Below are 20526 nucleotides of genomic sequence, written 5' to 3'. Positions count from 1 at the left end.
ACAAGAAATTCAGAGAAGATTTAATGCCAACACTCCTCAAACTCTTCAATGAAATTGAAAAGGAAGCAATTCTCCCTAACTCATTTCTGGTGGCAAGTATTACGCTGATACCAAAACCAGAGAAAGACCCAACAAAAAAGAGAACTATAGGCCAATTTCTCTAATGAAAATAGATGCAAAAATTGTCAATAAAAATGCTAGCTAATAGGATACAGCAAACCATCAAGAAGATAATACACCATGACCAAGTGGGATTCATTCAGGAATGCAGGAATGGTTAAAAATACACCAATCAATAAATGTAATACATCATATTGACAGAACCAAAGATGAGAATCACACAATAATCTCAATAGATGCATAAAAAGCTTTTGATAAAGTCCAGCACTTACTCATGATAAAAACCCTATAGAAAATTGGAATAGGTGGACTTCACCTGAATCTGGCAAAAGCCATCTATGACAATATCATACTAAATGAACAAAAATGGAAAACCATCACTTTAAAATCAGGAAGAAGACAAGGATGTACACTGTTACCACTCCTATTCAACATAATTCTGGAAACATTAGTCAGAGCAATTAGATCAGAAAGAAAAATCAAAGGAAAAGGGATAGGAAAGGAAGAAGCAAAATTATCATTATTCACAGATGATATGATACTCTACATAGAATACCCCCAAAATTCAACCAAAAGACTCCTAGAATTAATAAACAAATTCAGTAGCATAGTTGGATACAAAGTCAACACTCATAAATCAATAGTATTCCTATACCCAAACAACAAACACACTGAGAGAGAAATTAGGAATACCATACCTTTCACAATAGCATCCAAAAAGTTGAAATACTTTGGAGTCAGTCTAACAAACAAGTAAAAGATCTAAACAGTGTAATTACAGTACTCTGAAAAAAGAGATTGAAGAAGATTTCAAAAACTGGAAAGATATTCCTTGCTCATGGGTAGGAAGAATAAACATTGTCAAAATGACCATACTCCCCAAATTTTTGTACAGATTCAATGCAATCCCTAAAATACCATTGGTATGCCTCACAGATCTAGAGAAAACACTTCTAAAATTCATCTGGAATCAGAAGAGACCCAGATAGCAGAAACAATCCAGGGCAATAAAGGCAAAGCAAATCCCTGACTTGAAATTATTCTACAAATCTACTGTAATAAAATCAGCATGGTACTGGCAAAAAACAGACTTGAAGATCAATGGAACAGACTAGAAGATGTAGCCACAACCACAAACACACTCCACCATCTTCTCTTTGACAAAGGGGCCAAACATGTTCACTGGAAGAAATATAGCCTCTTTAATAAATAGTGCTGGAAAAACGGACTCTCCACATGCTGAAGACTAAAACTAGACCCATGTCTACCACCATACACCAAAATAAAGTCAAAATTCCTTAAAGATCTAAATATTAAAACAGAACCACTAGATCTATTGCCAGAGAAAGTAGTTGGAAGTCTTGAAGACACAGGCATTGGCAGAGGGTTCACAAACAAAAACCAAACTGCAAGGGAAATACTTCAAAGAATCAACAACTGGGATCTCATCTTATTGAAATTTTTTGCATGTCAACAGAAATCACCAACAAAGTGAAAAGAAAACCCAGGAATTGGGAAAAAGTTTCAGCCAACTGTCCCTCAGACAAAGGACTCCTATCTAGAACATATGAAGATTTAAAACAAATCAGGTCCCAAAAATTCAAAGACCCAATCCAAAAATGGTCATCTGAGATGAATACACACTTATCAGATAAAGAAATACAAATGGCAAATAAATGTATGAAAAAATGTTCAACATCATTAGTCAGTTGAGAAATGCAAATTAAAACAGCAGTGAGATTCTGTCTCACCCCAGAAAGAATGGCTATCATCAAAAAAATCAACCAATAACAAATACTGGAGGGGCTGTGGGGAAAAAGGAACCCTTTTCCACCGTTAGGGGGAGTCTAAACTGGTGCAACCACTATGGAAATCAGTCTGGAGATTCCTTAGTAAACTAGGATTACTATTCAACCCAACTATTTCCCTCCTGGGTATTTTTCCAGAGGAACTGAAAACATCACACCACAGTGGTATATGTGTACCCATGTTTATAGCAGTGCAATTTGTAATAGCTAAATCTTGGAAGCAACCCAAATGTCCATAAACTGAGGAATGGATGAATCTTTAAACAAACAAACAAACAAACAAAATGTCCACAAGATAGCTAAGACGATTGTACTATAAATTTATATTGCTTTATTGAAAGGAACAGTTAATGTGTAATTGTTTAATCAATCTTTCATGCCTGTGTCTGGTTGTCTGAATAACTACTTTGAGTATAGTGGTGTGTAGGATAACAACCCTTATTGATTTCCTATCTCCTTGTTTTGAAATTCTGTATCATTTTTATTGTTTTTATGTTGTTTTGCTTATGTGTTTGTTTTTGTTATTTTGTTTTGATATTTTTCTCTTTAAAATTAAAGAAAAACCAGAAAAATATATGTATGTACAAGGATAGCTGAGATAAATGTATTGCTAGTGTCTATTGGTTTATTGAAAGGAACAGTCAATGCTTAATTGGATTTATTTTTTAAATTTGAGTGGTCTAATTTTTTCAATTCTTTATATATTCTAGATATTAGCTCTTTTTTTGAGGAACAACTAGCATAAATTTTTTCCCACCTTCTGTATTGTCTTTTCATCCTATTGGTGATTTCTTGTGCTGTGCAAAAGCTTTTTAATAAGATGACATCCCAGTTCTTAATTTTTTTGTAGTATTTCCAATTCAGTCAGGGCTTTGTTCATAGAGTCTTTGCCTACACCTATGTCTTCAAGAGCTCTGTCTATTTTCTCTTCCAGTTTTAGTTTTTACTATTTAGATCTTTGATCTGTTTTTATTTTATTTTAGTGCATGGTGATAAACATGGATTTAGTTTTAGTCTCTGGCATGTGGAATACTAGTTTTTCCAGCACCGTTTATTAAAGATACTGTCTTCCTTCCAGTGAAAGTGTTTCACCCCTTTGTCAAAGGTAAGGTGCCTGAGTGTGTTTGGATTTGTTTCTGCATCTTCTAATCTGTTCCACTGATCTTTAAGTCTTTCTTGTTTTCCCTCTTTTCTTTTTGCCAGTGTCATGGTGTTTTTATCACAGTAGCTCTGTAGTATAATTTCAAGTCAGGGATTGCAATGCCCACTGCCTTGGCTTTGTTGCCTAGAATTGTATTGCTCTTCTATGTCTCTTCTGATTCTAAATGACTTTTAGGAGTGTTTTCTCTAGTTGTGTGAGATATACTAATGGCATTTTGATTGGGATTGCATTAAATCTGTGTAACAGTTTTGGAAGTAGGGTCATCTTCACTATGTTGGTTCTTCCCAATAGCAAGGGGTATCTTTCATTTTCTAATATGCTCTTTGATCTTCTTTTTTTTTTTTTTTTTTTTTGGTTTTTCTCCGATACCGGGAACCGAACTCACGACCTTGCGCTTGCCAGGCAGGCGCTTTTGCCGCTGAGCTAAATCCCCAGCCCCCTGATCTTCTTTTTTAGAGTATTGCAGTTTTCAGTGTAGAGATCTTTCATTTCCTATGTTAGATTGATTCCTAAGAATTTTTTTTTATTTCATTGTGATAGTGATTGTTTCACTAATTTCTCTCTGAGTGAGTTTTTCCTTTGTGTACAGGAATGCTGTTGATTTTTGAGTGTTGACTATGTGACTGAATTTGGTTATTATACCTAGAACCATAGAAAAAGTTCTAGGTTTAATAACTTTTGGTGGAGTTTTTAAGATCTTCTATGTATAGATCTATGTATCATGTCATCTGCAAATAATGATAATCTAACTTCTGACTTCCTTTGCTTTATTCCTTTTATTTCTCTTTTCTGATTGCTCTAGCTAATGTTTCCCAAACTATATCCAACTGGAGTGGTGATAGCCACCCTTATGTTCCTGAGTTTAGAGGGAAATCTTTTAGTTTTTTTCTATTTAGTATGATGTTAGCCATTAGTTTATCATAAATGGCTTTTATCAGATTGAGATAAGGACCATCTATTCCAATTTTCCATAGGATTCTTATCATGAATGGGTTGGACTTTGACAAATGCCTTTCTGCCTGCACTGAGATGCTCATGTGATTTTTGTCCTTGATTTTGTTGATATGGTGTATTACATTTATTGACCTGCATACCTGTGGTGAACCCTACTTGGTTATGGTGAATAATCTTCTTCATGATTTTCTACATTCTTTGCCAGTATCTTACTGAGGATTTTTGTGTCTGTACTCATGAGGGAGATTGGTATGTATTTCTCTTTTGGGGTTGGATTGTTCTCTGGTTTTGGTGTAAAGGTGATTCTTGCTTCCAGCAATGACTTTGGGAGTATTTCTTCACTTTCAATTTAGAGAGTTTTAGATAATGTCAATTTCGAACAATTTTATTTTCTCTCCGATTTGGATATCTTTTATTGTTTAATTGCTTTTGTTAGTACTTTCAGTACTATGTTGAAAAGAAGTGTTAAGAGTGGACATTCTTGCCTTGTATAGGATATTACTGAAAAAACTTGCAGTTTATAATTAGTTACTACCTACTGATTATAATGTTAGCTAAGGTTTATCATAAATGGAATTTATTATATTGAGGAAGTTTCCTTTGTATACTTTGTGTTTCTAAGCAACAGTTTTGCCAGATAGTATTTTCTAGGTTGGTATTTCTTTCTATCCACACTTTCAGTATATGGTACTAGTCAGCTATAAAGAAGGTTAAATTTGAGTCATTTGTAAAAGAATGGATCTACCTTGAGACCTAATGTTAAGTGCAATAAACTAGATACACAACCTTAAATACTGCATAGTTTCTCTTATATGAGAAACTCACAGTATCAGTAATCAAAAGAGTAAAATAAAAAGTGGATAAGAAGATATAGGGAGGTAGAATTTTTGTAAATGGCAAGGGAATCTAGAGATGTGTGAAGGAAGAGGGAGGAGATGGGAAGGGGAAGTAAAAACAATTAAGATGTGATAAATACATGTACCAATTCCTCTAGAAGAATGTATTCATTATGTATCACACACACCTAAAAGTGTACTTGTACTGGAATATATATCTGTATTTATGCATCTACCTGTCTGTATATTTTTTAAAATTATAATATATATTTCTATTCCCTTCTGATCAGCAATATTACTGCTGAAAAACCCACTGACAGTCTTATGGGAGCTTCCTTGTAGATGATGACTCACTGGTTAACTTGTTGCTTTCAGAGCTCTCTATCTTCAAATTTTGACAGTTGGATTATAATATAACTCAAAGTGGACTTATTTATATTTCTTATAGTTAGTATCCTTTTTCCTTAATGAATCTGAACATCCATTTCTTTTCCTGGACTTGGGAAGTTTTGGGCTATTATTTTAAGCAGTCTGCCCTTTATGTCTTTTTATTTCTGAATTTCCATAATGTATATATTGGTCCATTTCAATTTTGGAAGTCATCAATTCTTTACTCTACTTCTCTCTCTCTCTCTCTCTCTCTCTCTCTCTCTCTCTCTCTTTCTGTCTTTTGGATAATTTCCAGTGCGCTGTGGTTGACTTTGTTGGTTCTTTCTTTTAGTTGATTGAATCTGGTAATGAGTCCTGCTAGTGCATTTTTCTATTCAGTTATTGTATTGTTTGTCTTCAAAATTTTGGTTTTGTTCTTTTTTAGATTTTATTTCTGTGTTGATATTTTAACTTTTGTATGCAACATTTTCCTGAGGTTATTAAATATCTTTATGATGAGCACTTTGATCTGTAAGGTAATTAATAAACTATGTTTATTTAAGTTTGGGTTTTGAAGTTTATGTTTTCCTTTTAGCCATATTTTCCTGTTTGTCTTATAATTTCTGTTGAGTTCCATACATTTGAAATAGTAGCTAATTTTCCTAGTCTTCATGTACTGTCTTTAATTAGGACTGATTAGTGGATATGGGGTTCTTTAAACCTTCTTATGTAGTTTTATATCTCCAGATTTATATATGTAAATTTTCAGTTACAGAGATGTGTTTTTGTCATTTTTGTTTTGTTTGGTTTTGTTTGAAACAGGTTCTCACTATGTAGTTCAGCCTGGCCTTGAATTCACTATTTTAGCCCAGGCAAGCCTCAGACTCACAGCAATCCTCCTGCCTTAACTTTCCAAGTAGTGGGATCACAGGTGTATATCACCATGTCCGGCAGGCTTGTTCTTCTTTTCAGGGGTTTATAATCTCTTACTTTGTCTGTATTTGGTATTTGCTTACGGTACTTACTCTAGCTTCTGTGGAGATATGAAAGCTTCCTGAGCTTTTTTTTTGTTGTTGTTGTTGAACCCCAGGTTTCTCCACTGTGCCAGATTCTATCAATTCTCTAAACTGGGTGGGACAGAGCTCAATGTTTTGGGCACTCCTCTGAATAGAAGGTACATACATTGGATGTACACTCTAACTCTCCTTCCCTAGGTATATGCTAAAAATTGAAGATTTCCTCCCTTTTTCTGCACTGAGCCATACAGAGAGTACAGTTCAAACCTTTGCCTTTGTTCTCAGTAACCCTAAAGCTGGTACTTATTCCTGTCAGCACTCAGGTTTAGGTAAGATAGAAATCAGACCCTCAGTCAGCTTTCTGAAAAGCCAGAACCGTTGGATATATGCTTGTGTTCTTTTTGCCACCTCAAGAAGTTGTTCACTGGTAAATATCTTCCAATCGTGCTTTGCTGAAGTGGGAGGAGAGACTACAGTGAATCAGTGCCACAGATTTCTTTATAGGCTTCAACAGGGCTGTTTTTGTGCTTACATGCAGTACATGAGCCTCTTAAATGTTTTATCAGTGAATCTATCACAGGGTAGGAGAGTATGAGGGATCATACTCACTGTCTTACTAAAATCACCTTGCATTAGATTCTTTCTTGAAAAGAAATCTTAATGATTCAACCCTGTTTTTGCTATGGATATTATAATAATTCCATACATCTATGTTTTCTTAGATTCACCTTTTTGTTTATTATCACCATTTCCTTTTCCATCTGAATCCTTCTAGGTTCAATTTCCTCTTTATATTTAAAAATATTTACTGGTTCATGTTTGTATTACACAATGATTACTTCATTGTGGGGAGCTGATACATGAATTTTTAAGCTCCATTCTCCTTCCATCTCTTGATCACCCTCCCATTTGCAATTTTTAAAGTATAAGGTTTAGAAGTGGATTTGGCAAACTTGTGGTGATAAATTGTCAGATTTTTGTTAGTCTGTCAATGACCACTTCAGGAATGTTCTTAAGAATATTTTAGTTAGGTATGAAATTCTTCACTGACAGTTATGTTATCTCAACATTCTCATTTGACTGCTTTAATCTCTACTGAGGTATCTGTTACCAATGTAGCTGACATTTGTAACAAGCAATCTGTCCTTATTTTTTTTTGCCTGATTTTTTTAACATTTAAAAGTTTTTTCTTTGATATCCTCATGGTCATTTAAATATCTTTATTTATTTATTTATTTAAATATCTTTATGACAGAATTTTAGAACTAGAAAATAATGATACCTTCAAAGGTCAGCTACTCAGTGATACCTTAAAACCAACAGGAGAAAATGAAAAAATAGATGCAACAACTGCTAGATAATGCAAAGGAGACTAATCTAAGAATAATTGAAATAAGTGAAAAAAATCAGAAGACAACACAGATGGCATAAAAATCCTATTCATAGAAATAATGGCAGAAAACTTAAACTTACAGATTAAGTGGGATCATTTAGAATGCCAAATCATCATGGTCACAAGAGAATCTCTCTGTGTCACGTTATACTCAAAGTTCCAGAAGTCTATTACAGGGACAAAATCTTTAAAGTCAGAGAAAGTTAACAAATCACATATAGAGATAAATCATTATAATCACAGCAGACTTCTCTATACAAACCTTTAGCCAGGGGCTTGAAGTATTTCAAGTATTTAAAGATAATAACGTCCAACCCTGACTTACGTATCCTGCAAAACTTTCCTTTAAAATTGATGGGGAAATAAGGTATTTCCATAACAAAGAGCACCCCAAGAAACTCTTGGCCACAAAACCAACATGACAAACAATTCTAAAGGATATCATAGAAAGAGAGACAAGGAAGTCAACAATGCCAATAAGTAAAAAAGTTTGACTATACCTTATGGGATGAGCAACTCAGCAAAATAGAAAAAATATTAAGAAATCAGCAACAGGAAAATAATGCAATGACAGGAATAAGTCAATACCTTTCAATAAGAGCTCTCAATGTGAATGGTCTCAATTCCCCAATCAGCAGTAGGTAATTCTAGAAGCAGCATTGATTCTGGACCTATATGCTTCAAGGCTACCTTTTGGTCATGGTAAAAAGAAATAAATACCTAATAAAAGAGAGTGAAGCCATCTTGTTCAACTAAGAATACCTGGAAATCCTAATGGAAACGTATTCACTGTGTCCATTTAAGATATCTTCACTCCTCAGCTTGGATAATCATTTGTGAGGAAAGAAGTTTATCATGACAATTAGTGCTTAGTGTGTTTGCCATTCTCAGTTGGTCCTCATCCTGGAGCCGCTTATCCTTCCTCTTCTAGTGAATTTCATCCTCCCCAGTTTTGCCATCAAGCCCTTCATATAGAGTCTATTATTTCTTGAATTGCTTAGGTTGCATTCACACATCCACACTGGTTTAACAAATGTGCCAAACTTTTATTGTATACCAGATATTGTCTTAGGTGCTGGTACTGTACATCTATGGTTGGCTAACATTGCATGTTAAGTTGCTTTGACCTGCTATCCAGATGCCTGTATTCATTACATATCACCTAACTTGTTTCATATAACTTTGTAAAAAGGCTGAGGCTTCTACTTTTGCCTATTTTCTCTGAGTTTCTTATTGAGTTGACTGCCTGGTTCCTGTCCTTCCAGGCTTTTCCTTGCTATCACAACTGACCATATGAGAATTTGGAACCACTTTTAAGAGCCGGCAGCCACTGACTATACATTTCATGGGCCAACTGTCTACTCTAGGACTTTCAAGAATTATTCTATGGGAAGGGCTTCTGGGGTGAGGAGGAGGCAGGAGGAAGGGTGAGGAAGGGCAAGAACAAAAATTAAGATGTGTCATGCATATACACCTATTCCTCACAATGAATGTGTTTATTATGTATCACAAACATTCACTAATATAAAACTTAAAAATTATTCTAACAAATTTATTATTCACTGCCTCCCCAGACTCATACTTTGTCTTGTTGACCACTTTGCTGAACCATGCTTATTTAAATTTTCTATACTCTAGTCTAAAATTCTGCTGTGAGCTGGGCCTGCACTACAGTGCCTCACCAGGTGTAGTGTGCAGGGCTAATTCAGGGCCTCTTTTAGTCCCTCTTTTTCTGTGTATGTCCTAGACATGCTTGGAAAAGCTTAGTGGCAATGCATTCAAAAAACCGCTTGAGCATCTTTTCCCTCTAACTATAGTTAAAGTAGTTGTGTAGCTGATTCTTTGTTTGAATATAGTGAAATATAGTAGAACTTGGCTAAACTTCAGATCTATTTGTTTTTCTGTAGTCTGAGTTAAATGTAGGTTCAAAGTCATGAATGATATTTTCAGGTGTGATACATGCTGATATGGAACTGTGTTGTACTATGTTTGAGACACAGCATAGATTACTTAAAGAAAAGTTTATATAATCAAGGAATTTTTATCTTGGAGTGTTTCTGAAAAAGCAATATTGACTCATGTCACGTATATTTTGGTTAATTGCCATTAGAGGGTAGTGTTTCTGGTAGGCTATTCCAAATAATCTGCCTCATGATTTATTATTATACAGTCATCTCAGGATCATCAACACCAGTTTCTGGCCTATACTTCTCAGGAATAAAACTCCATGTGCCATTTTACATCATGTCCAAATACATGATGATGGCCTTTTTGAATATTAGTGGGCTTTCCTTATAAGGAAATATATCCATTGGCAACTTGTGAATAATATGAAAAATTTAATACAGTTTCTTTTCTCTCATTGCCATTACCTCTATATCTATGCAAGAAACAGAGTGATTAAAACATCCTAGATTTGTTTGATTTGACATAACATTTAATTGGCTTGAAGAATCTCAAAAATATCTCAATACTCAAATTTCCTATAGAATTTGTAAATCCAGGTTTGGAGGTGTAACTCAGCCAGATGGCATATGCTTAGCTTCCTCAAGGCCTTGGGTTCAATTCCTGGCACGGCAAAAGAAAAAAAAAAGGAATTGACAAATCCTATCCTAAATATGGAGTAGAAAATCAGTATATAATATTGCTTTCAAGGCTACTGTAGAAATATCTAATTCAAGATAAGGGCTTAGGTTTTAGCAATGAGTTCTCAAAATTATTTATTCCATTTGAAAAAGTGTATGGACAAGCAAAATTTGTAGTAGGTAAAATTGGAGACTTCTGGGTTCGTTTACTATTTCTTGTCTTGTTCCATCCCATCGATGACACTATTCTTGATTTGTAAGCAGCCTGTCCCTCATTGCCATCTGGCTCAGCCCTGCTCCAGCACCATAAGGTGAACTGAACTGTTAGTGGTAGGAAATAGTGCTCTATATTTGTCACAATGTACCAGCTCAGACCCAGAAGTCAACTGCTTGACATTCCAGAAAACATTCTCATGGCAGTGAGTTAAACTTCATGGAATGTCTTTTTCCAGTGGGTGATAAAGTTCTTTAGCAGTGGTTACCTTTTGTGGAAGAAAGTCTTGTTAAAAAGCACGTAGCCCCAGGAAGGCTTGGAGTTAGTGCTCTTGTATCTGAAGTAGACAACTGGTCTCCCAGTGTATCAGTATTCTGATTGTGTTCTGTGGTCTGCTCTCCACTGTCTTTAGCAATATGTTAGGCTCTCTTTAGTCTTCCAGCCTCCTCTCTTTCTAACTTCCCTCAGTTGATGACCTTACTTGTTATTTAATAAAAAAATAGAAGCATCAACTACCTTAACTTTCCACCACTCAACCCACAGGGACCCACCTCCACATCTATGCTATGCTGTTCTCAGTCCTTGCTTATTCCTTCCCTTTATGACCAGACTTCTCAGATGGACCTTTTCATGTTCTCTGTTTGCTTAACTGTTAGTTAGTCCTTTATCCCTCCAATCTACATTCTGTTGGCATGGCACTACAACAGCTCTTGCTGACATAATCAAAGATCCATTTTGTTGGTATTCTTTAGTCTCTTCAGCAAATGGATACCATGTTTTTATCTACAGTTCAGACTTTCATCTGGCCACAAGTATTACTTGTGTGAAATTTCCACTGGAATGTTTTGAAGCATCCTAGAGATCTATATATTGTTTATGGCACTTTCCTCTATTTTAGTCTTCAACTCTCAATCATCATACTCAATCATTACCAGCTCTAGTAGATTTGGCCACTTAAATGTTTATTGAATCTATTTACTTCCATCTCAGTCATCATGGGTTTGAATGTAAGACAACATCATCTTTTTCCATGATCACCACAGTGGCCTCTTACTTGGTTTTATCACTTCTAATCTTATCCTCCAATCAGTTACAATACAACCAGAGAGTCTTTCTCAAATGCAAACGTGATCATTTAAGTCCTTTTACTGACTTCCCATTAGCTTTATCACGGATAACATATTTCATATAGCCTTTGACTTCTGGGTCCCTGGCTACTTCTGCCCCCTCTATTATGCTGTTATTTCTCTTATTCGCTTATTGTTTATTGCTTCTTCTCACCACAAGTCCTTTGTGCATGAAGTTCCTCTCCAGTAATGACTTGCTTCCACCAAGTCTTCATCCAGATAATGCCTATGAATTATTAGATCTCAGCTCAGAGATCCCTTTTCTATGTTATCTTTTCTGATTTCTCAGCCCTCTACAAAGACATTATTAGGCCCATATATTATAAGATTTCATTGTGAATTATATACTTTTTCTTTCTAGCACCTGTTACTGTTTGTAATTTTTTTGTGTGAGTGTTTGATTAATGTCTGCCACTTTGTTAGAATACAAATCTTATGTGAAGGATAGCTATTTAGCTTGTCATTTTCTGCCCATTGTACCCAAGATCTGGTACATAGTAAGTGATGTTAATAAGTATTTGCCAAACATGTAAATAAATGTATTTTAGTAAATTTAGTCATCAATCATTCTAAAAGTAAGTACTCATCATTCCTATTTTATAAAAGTGAAAGTTGAGGCTCTAAAAGTAAGTAACTTGCCTGATACCACACAAGTTAACTAAATGGCCAACCTGGGAATCATTTTTGTATTATATTTTTATTATATAATTTTATAAAAATGGGTTTTAAAGGATCTTAATTAGATTTGGCATTTTGTTTCAGAATTTTACTGTGAAATTAAATAACTTCTTATTTGTGATTTTAGTCATGTCATGTAGGGCTTAACTGAAACAAAACAAAATGACACAAAAATACGCCCCATTTTAAACAAGCTGAGAATGTGCGAACATATTTTAGGTCATTAAAATAATTATATCCAAATATGCATGACAATGTTGTTAAAAAGGAGACTAGAAATTTATGTACAGTAAGATAAAGTAGAGATAAATAATTAGTGCAGTATGCAAAAATGAACATAAAGTAGAAAGAAGTAACTGACAAAGCTGTTCTTCTGTGTGATGATATCATGGGTAAATACCTTGAATTTCTTTTTCCCTTGTATTTTTCTGTACTTGCTCAATTTTCTATAGCAGTAAGGTATTATTTTTTAAAACATTCATGTTAAAGATATGTTTATTACAAAAACTCACCTTCTTATCTTAATCTTTATAAAATCTCTGTGATGATCTTTAGTCTGATTCTATTCTGGTGGCTCACCTGCTGTCAACTCTTTACTTTCTGATCAGTGATCATTAATTAATTACCTCTGCATTAAATTTTAAATAGTTATATTGGTCAAGGTATGTTTTATGATAACGTGGAGTCTAAAGGAATAAACAGATATTTATCATTTATTAGTAGGAAATAAGCCATCTACAAAGCACTACGTTTAAACATATCATTGATCTAAAATTTTAAAGATATTGCTTTGCATTATGCTTGCTAACTTGTATGGTTACTTCACATTTACTTCTCTATCTCCACTCCTCCCCATAAAAAGCAAACAAAGCATCCATGTAACTTCCTAGTTATCAATTGCTCATTGAGACACCTCAGCTCAAAATCATTTTTAACTCACCTACAGTTCTGTTGCAGATTCCCTTCCTGTAGTTTAAGAAACCTGGATTCATTTGTTTATCACATTATCTTTGTTTTTGCCCCTATGAACAAAGGTAAAAGCTTAAAATAGTTCACATGACCTTCTCTTAATAGCATTCCTTACCAAACCAAGCAGCAAGGAGAATCAAACAAAACTTTGTTACAGTCTTTACATGAGATCATTTTAGCCACAATTCTGTTATCAAGAAGTGATCATTTGACAGATTGCTTAGCATCTATCTATCATTTATTAATTGCCTAATGTTTTTCAAATATCATGTTAGACCTGGTAGAAATCCTAGGAGACAGAATAAATACTGACTCCCAGCACTGTACAGAAGAACTTTCTATGATGAGATGAATGTCCTGTATCCATGCTGTCTAATACAGTAGCTGCCAGTCACATGTTGCTATTGAATGCCTAACATTTAGCTATGTGACTATGGATATAAAGTAAGCTAATTTTAAAAATAACTTTATTGAGACAGAATTCAAATGCCATATAATTTCACCATTTAAAAGGTATAATACAATGATTTTTCATGTATGGGGTTTTGCAGCCATCACCACAATAAATTTTTGAACATTTTTATGACACTAACAAGAAACCTGGTACTCATTAGCACTCACACCCGATTCCCCCAACTTCTCCATTCCTATGCAGGCTTTAGCTTTTTTTTTTTTTTTCCTGTTTCCACTGATTTACCTATTTTAGATTTTTCATATGAACAGAATTACAATATGTGGCCTTTTTGTGATTGGCTAATTTGATTTTATTTCATGTAAATTGAAGAGCCACATGAGGCCAGTAATACCATAGCAAACAAGTGAAGTGAAAAGACCAAAGACAGATGCTTATGGAATGCTGTGGCTGAGGAGAAGGAAACCTGGCAGAAGGGGCATATGGAGAACAGGTCAGAGAGATAAATTGGAGCAGAGCCTGGAGATACAATGGTATCCTGAAAGAGGGATGGTTAATTGTAGCAGTTAATACAGAGGAGTCAAAGCAAGTTCACCTTCAGTACAATCCTAGGGAAAACCTCCTAGAGATAAAGGGCATTGCAATGTGGTGCTCCTGAGTGAGTGTGGGTAGGTGGCAGTTTTATGTCAATAAGTGGTAGAGGAAAGGAAGAAAAATTCAAGAAAGCTTGAAAATGGTGACAAAAATTTGATAGAAATTTTGTCTTGTTGCTGTTAATGATATTTTCAGTAAAGGCTTGAGCATACATATCAGCAGAAGGGATGGAATTGGTGCAATTAAGAGGCTATAAATGATCAGACAGATTCAGGAGGATGTGGGCAGAGGTAGCACCAAAATCATCAGCACAGGAGTTACCCCTGCCATGGCAGACAGAAGTCAGCCTTCTCAGAGGAAAGGGCAAGTAAAGAAAAAGGTGGAGATGCAAAGCGAGTTATGCATAGAAAGAAAGGAAATTCAAAGAACTGATTTACTTTGGGAAAGTAGGAATGAGGCTGTTTGAGAACAATATTTAGTTCCTCCAACTTCACTGTGATCATATATGAAGAGGGGAATGTACAAAAGAAATCAAGTGGCCTAAGGCTGTGGATGGTGGAGACACCAGCCACTTACAGGGTACTGCTGTCTGGATGAACTTGTCTCCAAAAGGAAGCAGCCATTTTCATGTACATGAAGCACACGAGGTCCAGAAGTTCACATATGGGATCCTCAGAAAGAAATGTAGCTCCAATATCTCACTTACCCTTTCTTCTTTTCTTCCTTCTTCTTTCCTTACTTCCCTCCTTTCTTTCATCCTTGCTTGTTTCTGTCTATTCTTACACTTTGTAACAAATAGTGTTTTTTTCCCTACAAAGAGAGAAAAAGTTGAAAAATTCTGTGTTAATTCATACTATATCGAATACAAAGTTTAGCATTATGAGTTAAAATAAGTAGTATTTCTTTTAATTTTTTCAACCTTTTTTCTAAGTTAGTATAAGAATTAGGAAGTAACAGGATTTGAAAATCCTGTTAAAAAAATACTATACAGATATATCAGAAAAAAATACTAATGTTTTACTATTAAATTAATTAACCGCCAGGCATGGTGGTGCACACCTGTAACCCCAGCACTCAGGAGGCTGAGGCAGGAGATGGTTGCAAGTTTGAGACCAGCCTGGGCTACAAAGTGAGCTCAAGGCAGGCCTGAACTGCATAGCAAGACCCTGTCTCAAAAAAAAAAAAAATTCATTAACAACATTTCTTTAAAACAAGCTTTCTGCGTAGATGTCTTAAAAATGAAAGCCAACTTCTTTGTGATCTCTTCAACATATAAAATTTATTTACATGTGTATTTTTTCTTTTTTTTTTTTAGGCTTTTAAAACCAAGGATGGCTATCTTGTGGTTGGAGCAGGAAATAACAAACAGTTTGTGACTGTGTGTAAGGTAATCCATAATTCCCCAAGGAGAATGGATGATATACACAATGATTCAATATGGAGAAAGTTAGGGACAGTTTAGTTTTGCCTATCACAATGCTGCTGACATGGGAGCCTCTGTGTTAGTGCTTAAGGTATGCCATTTTTAACTTATGAATGGTAAGGACTGGATTTAAATTAGCATTCATTATATGTTATCTAGTTGTATTTTAATGAGGAATTATAATAGCTTAAATTTTTATCAAACTTGACCTGTCTATTAAACAAAACACAAAGGGAAAGAAGGTAAAATTAATTTTAAAGGGATTTTTTAACAGTGGTATTTTCCTTATTCCTTTCTCTTTTTCTTTCTCCCTCCCTCCGTCCCCCACTTTCTTCCTTCCAGCTTTCCTCCTACCCCTCTTTATCCATAGTAGGTTTATATAGGCCCAAATAAACTCGAGCTGCTCCTGAATTGATTTTATTTAATGGTAGAAAAATTAAGGCTTTGTTTTCTCAAGTTAGCCTTTGTTTACTGAGTATGTTTCCACAAAATTTATGTTGAAAGAGTTTCACAATTAAGGGTATATGGAAAATGGTTGCTTCTCAACAAGACCTTTAAAAAAAGACCTTGGAATCATTTAAAATAGTTTATGTTACAAATTTTTAAAATTTTTATCATTGCCTAGACATACATTTTTATTACTTATCTATGCTTTTATTTTTATTTAGACCTTAGATATCAGCTTACTTTTCCCAGTTTTAGTCCCAGAAATATAACCTAGTTTTGAAAAATATATTTAATTTTTATATTTATTTTTTCCCATGTGTCGACAATTGCTTCACCTACGAGGATTTTTTTTTTTTTAAAATTGGGAGAGGATTTTATTAACCATGTGTACATGAGTTTTCAGTTTTATTAAAGATTCCTGTGAATTTCATAGGAGGATCTTATTATTGTTGTTAACTCACTATGTAGAAAAATTATTTATTACTGTACCTCCTTTGTAGGAGAGGTTAACGAGCAGAGCTAAAACCCACAGCAAAAGGGTGGAAAGGAGCACAGAGAAGGTGACAAATGGAGATAGTGCCTGTACAGGAAGGGCTGGCCCGTCTGAGGTGGGGAGGAGGCGAGCTTTTATAACAGTGACTCAGTAAGTGTAGAGAAAATTGATTCAAACATTTGATCTGGGATCAAAGAATCTTTATTATGAACGGTCAAAGTTAAAAATATGAAACATACGGAAGCCGTTGCCTGTGAAGTCATTTGCGTACTCTAACTGCAGAGATGTAAAAGCCAGTTCATTGCTCTAAACGAGTACAGATTTTCTTCCTGGACCATATGTTTTGGAGTTTTCTCTCTCTAGAAAAGAAAAAAAAAAAAGTGGGGGTAGGGATTACTGGTTGACATGTTCTTCACTATTGAAAATAACTGTACTGAACTCTTTTTAGTTTTGATTCATTACTGCCAATCAATTTGAAACTTTTGAACTTCTTCATAAATATCCTTAAGAACACATTTTGAAAAGGATTTCTATTTCAAAGTAGAATATTTGCCATAAGTTTTAGTACTAAACTACCACTTATTGCTATGGTGTATTCTTACACATATTCTTTTAGGGAGACTAACAGAATGCCTTGCAGAATGGCAAATGGGACCTTGATTTTCCCATATGTGAGTTAGGAATGATAATCCCCATTCTGAGCCACTAAGGCAACGTCTATAAAACTCTTTGAGATGCTCAGAAGAAAAGTTTTATGTGTACAAGGTTTGAGTGTCATGAACATCATTTCCCAGGCATCCTGAGTGAATGCCGCAATCTGATTGGTCTTTTCAATGCTCATGATTATATCCTTACTAAAATCCTTCTCACCTAGGAAAGAAATCATTTGTTTCCCTATTCTGATACAAAGTTCTGTTTCCCTCCCAGTCACATATAGAGAACTATTTCTTGTGTTTTTCATTTAAATTTATTTGCTAATGATGGGCTCATTATTCAAACTGGCTTTTTAGAAGGTGTGGTCTTCAATATTTTTTTTTTTTTTATCATGGATCTGTCAAAGTTGTTCTTTTGCAAATAAGATCCATTAGGAAAGAAGAGAGAGCTCTACCTCCTGAGAAGAAGTGTACCAGTATTGCTTGTGATGTATGAATGGGATTTACTTCTTCCTTCTCTTTCCAAAGTGGAACTTGATATAGGGGTTGATTAATACATTTTGAGGAGGGGGCTTGTTAGGGAGTGCTCATTGTCAGAGGCTGAATTAGGAGCAAGAATGTTGGGTTTAGGGCTTGGGTCAGAAAAATCTTGCTGTGTATAAAGTGAACCTTGGTTTATAACAAACCTACTTTATGTCCTTCAACATCATACAGAAGGGTATGGAAAGTGAGCATATGTAAGCTATTTTAAGCTGATTGATGCCAACACTAATGGGTATTTCTATTTGAAGTATATTGACATCCTTTTCAAAGTTATTTAGACGGAATACTTCTTTTATTGGAGGCAGTATGCATTAGTTCTCAAGTTTAGCAAAGCATAAGAATCTTCTGGAGTCCCATTCTCAAGGATATGATTTACTGTGTCTAAGGTGGGGTTCAGGAAGCTTCAATTTTAATAAGCATATATTTGATTTTGGAGCAGGTAGTCTGAGGACATTATAGCATAATTCTTAAGGTCTCCTGTGAGTCTTTTCTCTAGACAGGTAACCTCCAAAGTATTTAGTCTTTGTTAGGCATCTGTTTTCTCATGTGTAAAACATAGATTATAATATAGAACTATGCTAAAATGTAACTTGTGGGATTTTATAAGCATTCAGTTAGATAAGTGAAGTACTTAGTATAGTCCTGGCTCATAGCATGTACTTAATAGATAGCCTCTACAAAATTTCGGCAGGGAGACTGGTTCTGGGGCAGTCCCAGTAAGCACACCGTTCCCTAACTCTTCCATACAGCATGATATGCATAGAGTACTTGGGCAGTTAGGCGTAAGGTATCTGTTTGAGGATGTTGAGAAGTAAACAGTTGGCGAATTGTGGGAGGACAGCAGAATAGGAAGTAATTGTATACCAGTGTTCAACCTACAAGTTTTTCTCTTTAGTTACTCTATTACCTGAATATAGTAAAGCAAGCAACCTGGAAGTTGGACAGCAGGCAATAGACCTGAGCTGGAGTGATTTTTTAAAAATTTCTGATACAAGGAGCATGAAAAGTGAAATCTAACGTCAGAGCATAGTAACTCTACATTTCCCATCCTTCCTCCTTTCTGTGTCTCCTCCCGCAAGAGCTCCTATAGCAGCAATCCAGGAACAGGAGCCAAGCTCTGAGGAAGGGAAATTTCTTCTTCGTGGCTGAGCTGAGGTCCCAAGGAAAGGAGTGAATCCCTGTTGCCTTTTTCTGTCTTCCTCCTTGTCGGCTTGATCCTTGCAAGTGTACCAGAGAATGGGATAACTAAAGTGGAGTCACAAGGAACCGGAGAGCCCTAGAGAGATTGCAGAGAGGGAAGAGCTTTGCAAAACAGTCCTTGAAGTTGCTTAGGAACTCCTGGGCTCACGCCTAAGCTTCACATACCCTGATCTGATTCTAATTAGCATCCCAAACATGTTGAGTTAACAAATTAACTGAGTTGAATTAATGAGTGCATAACCGCCTAGCTTATAGTAGGACTATTAAATGAGTCACGTGCCAGACAGATTCAAAGAGCATTGCAGAACCTGGTGAAACCAAACCAACAGAACTAAAGCTCACAGAAAGGTAGGTTAGAACTTGCATGTTGGATCTAATCAGCCAACTGTCTGCTAAAACAATAACATCAAAAATTTTCTGTAGGATTTAAACAAGATCCAGAGGCTCCTAATACAGTATTCAAAATGTCCAGGATACAACACAAAATTACTCAGCATATTAAGAACCAGAACTTGAACGAGAATAGACAATTAATAAAAACCAAGGCCAAGACAACACAGATGTTGGAATAAACTCATAAAAACTTTAAAACTGCTATTGTAAAAATGCTTTAACAAGCATTACAGATACTGTTGAAATAAATGGAAGAGTGGAAATATTTAGCAAAGAAATAGAAATTATGAAGAGGAACCCAATAGAAGTTTTAGAACTGAAAAATACAATAACCAAGAAAAAAAATAATATCTCCCAGGATGTGCCCAGTCGTGCAGTGCAGATAACAGAGGAATTAAGCCATATCTTGAAAGCTAGATCAATAAAAAGCAGTCTGGACAACAGAGAGAGAAAAAGCCCTGTTTTACACACAGAAAAGGAAAGAACAAGATCCTCAGGGACTTGTGGTACATTAACAAAAATCCAGTACTCATGTCATTGTGGTCTCAGAAAGAGAAGAGAAAAATTACATACTGAAAAATAGTTGAAGAAATAGTAGCCAAGAATATCCAAACTGAGTGAAAGACAAAAGCCCACAGATTCAATAATTTCAGCAAAACCCCAAGTGGGATAAACCGAAGAAAGTCTATGCTCAAATATATAAAAATCTAAATGCTGAAACTTAAGACTAACAAAAAAATCTTGGAAACACCCAGGGAAAAATTGTGTATTACTTATGAGGGATAATGAACCAATTGACTGCAGATTTTTCATCAAGAGTTAGGAAGTGGCACAGCACTTTTAAAAGACAGAAAAGAAAGGACTGACAGCCCTGATGTGAATGTCCTCAAGAAATGAAGGGTAGACAAAGGCAATTTCATCTATAGAAAAACTCAGAGAATTTGAAGCCAGCTCATCTACTGTAATAGAATTATTAAAGGAAGTTCTTCATTTACAGAAGCTAAATGGGATCAGAAGGAAACTAGGAGCATTGGGAATGAAGGAAGAGCAACCAAAGTAGCAATGTGTGTATGGATTTAATACACTAGTCTTTTTCTTGTGTATTCTGAAATATGTTTGATGGATGAAGGCAAACAG

The 20526-nt window shown here is 35.2% G+C and overlaps 1 protein-coding gene across 5 annotated transcripts in view; it reads left to right on the top strand.

Annotated features, from left to right (window-relative positions):
• Positions 1-20526, top strand: part of Sugct (succinyl-CoA:glutarate-CoA transferase) — a 693160-nt gene that overhangs the window by 273338 nt on the left and 399296 nt on the right. For all 5 annotated transcript variants that reach the window (XM_013521156.1, XM_005397726.2, XM_013521159.1 and 2 more), the window contains one exon: positions 15553-15624. In XM_013521156.1, coding sequence (XP_013376610.1) covers positions 15553-15624 — 72 coding nt within the window. The remainder of the gene's footprint in view (positions 1-15552; positions 15625-20526) is intronic.

This window comes from Chinchilla lanigera, unplaced genomic scaffold (genome assembly GCF_000276665.1).
Source record: "Chinchilla lanigera isolate Chin_1 unplaced genomic scaffold, ChiLan1.0 scaffold00059, whole genome shotgun sequence".
Classification (NCBI taxonomy): domain Eukaryota; kingdom Metazoa; phylum Chordata; class Mammalia; order Rodentia; family Chinchillidae; genus Chinchilla; species Chinchilla lanigera.
This window is presented reverse-complemented; position numbering and strand designations above follow the sequence as displayed.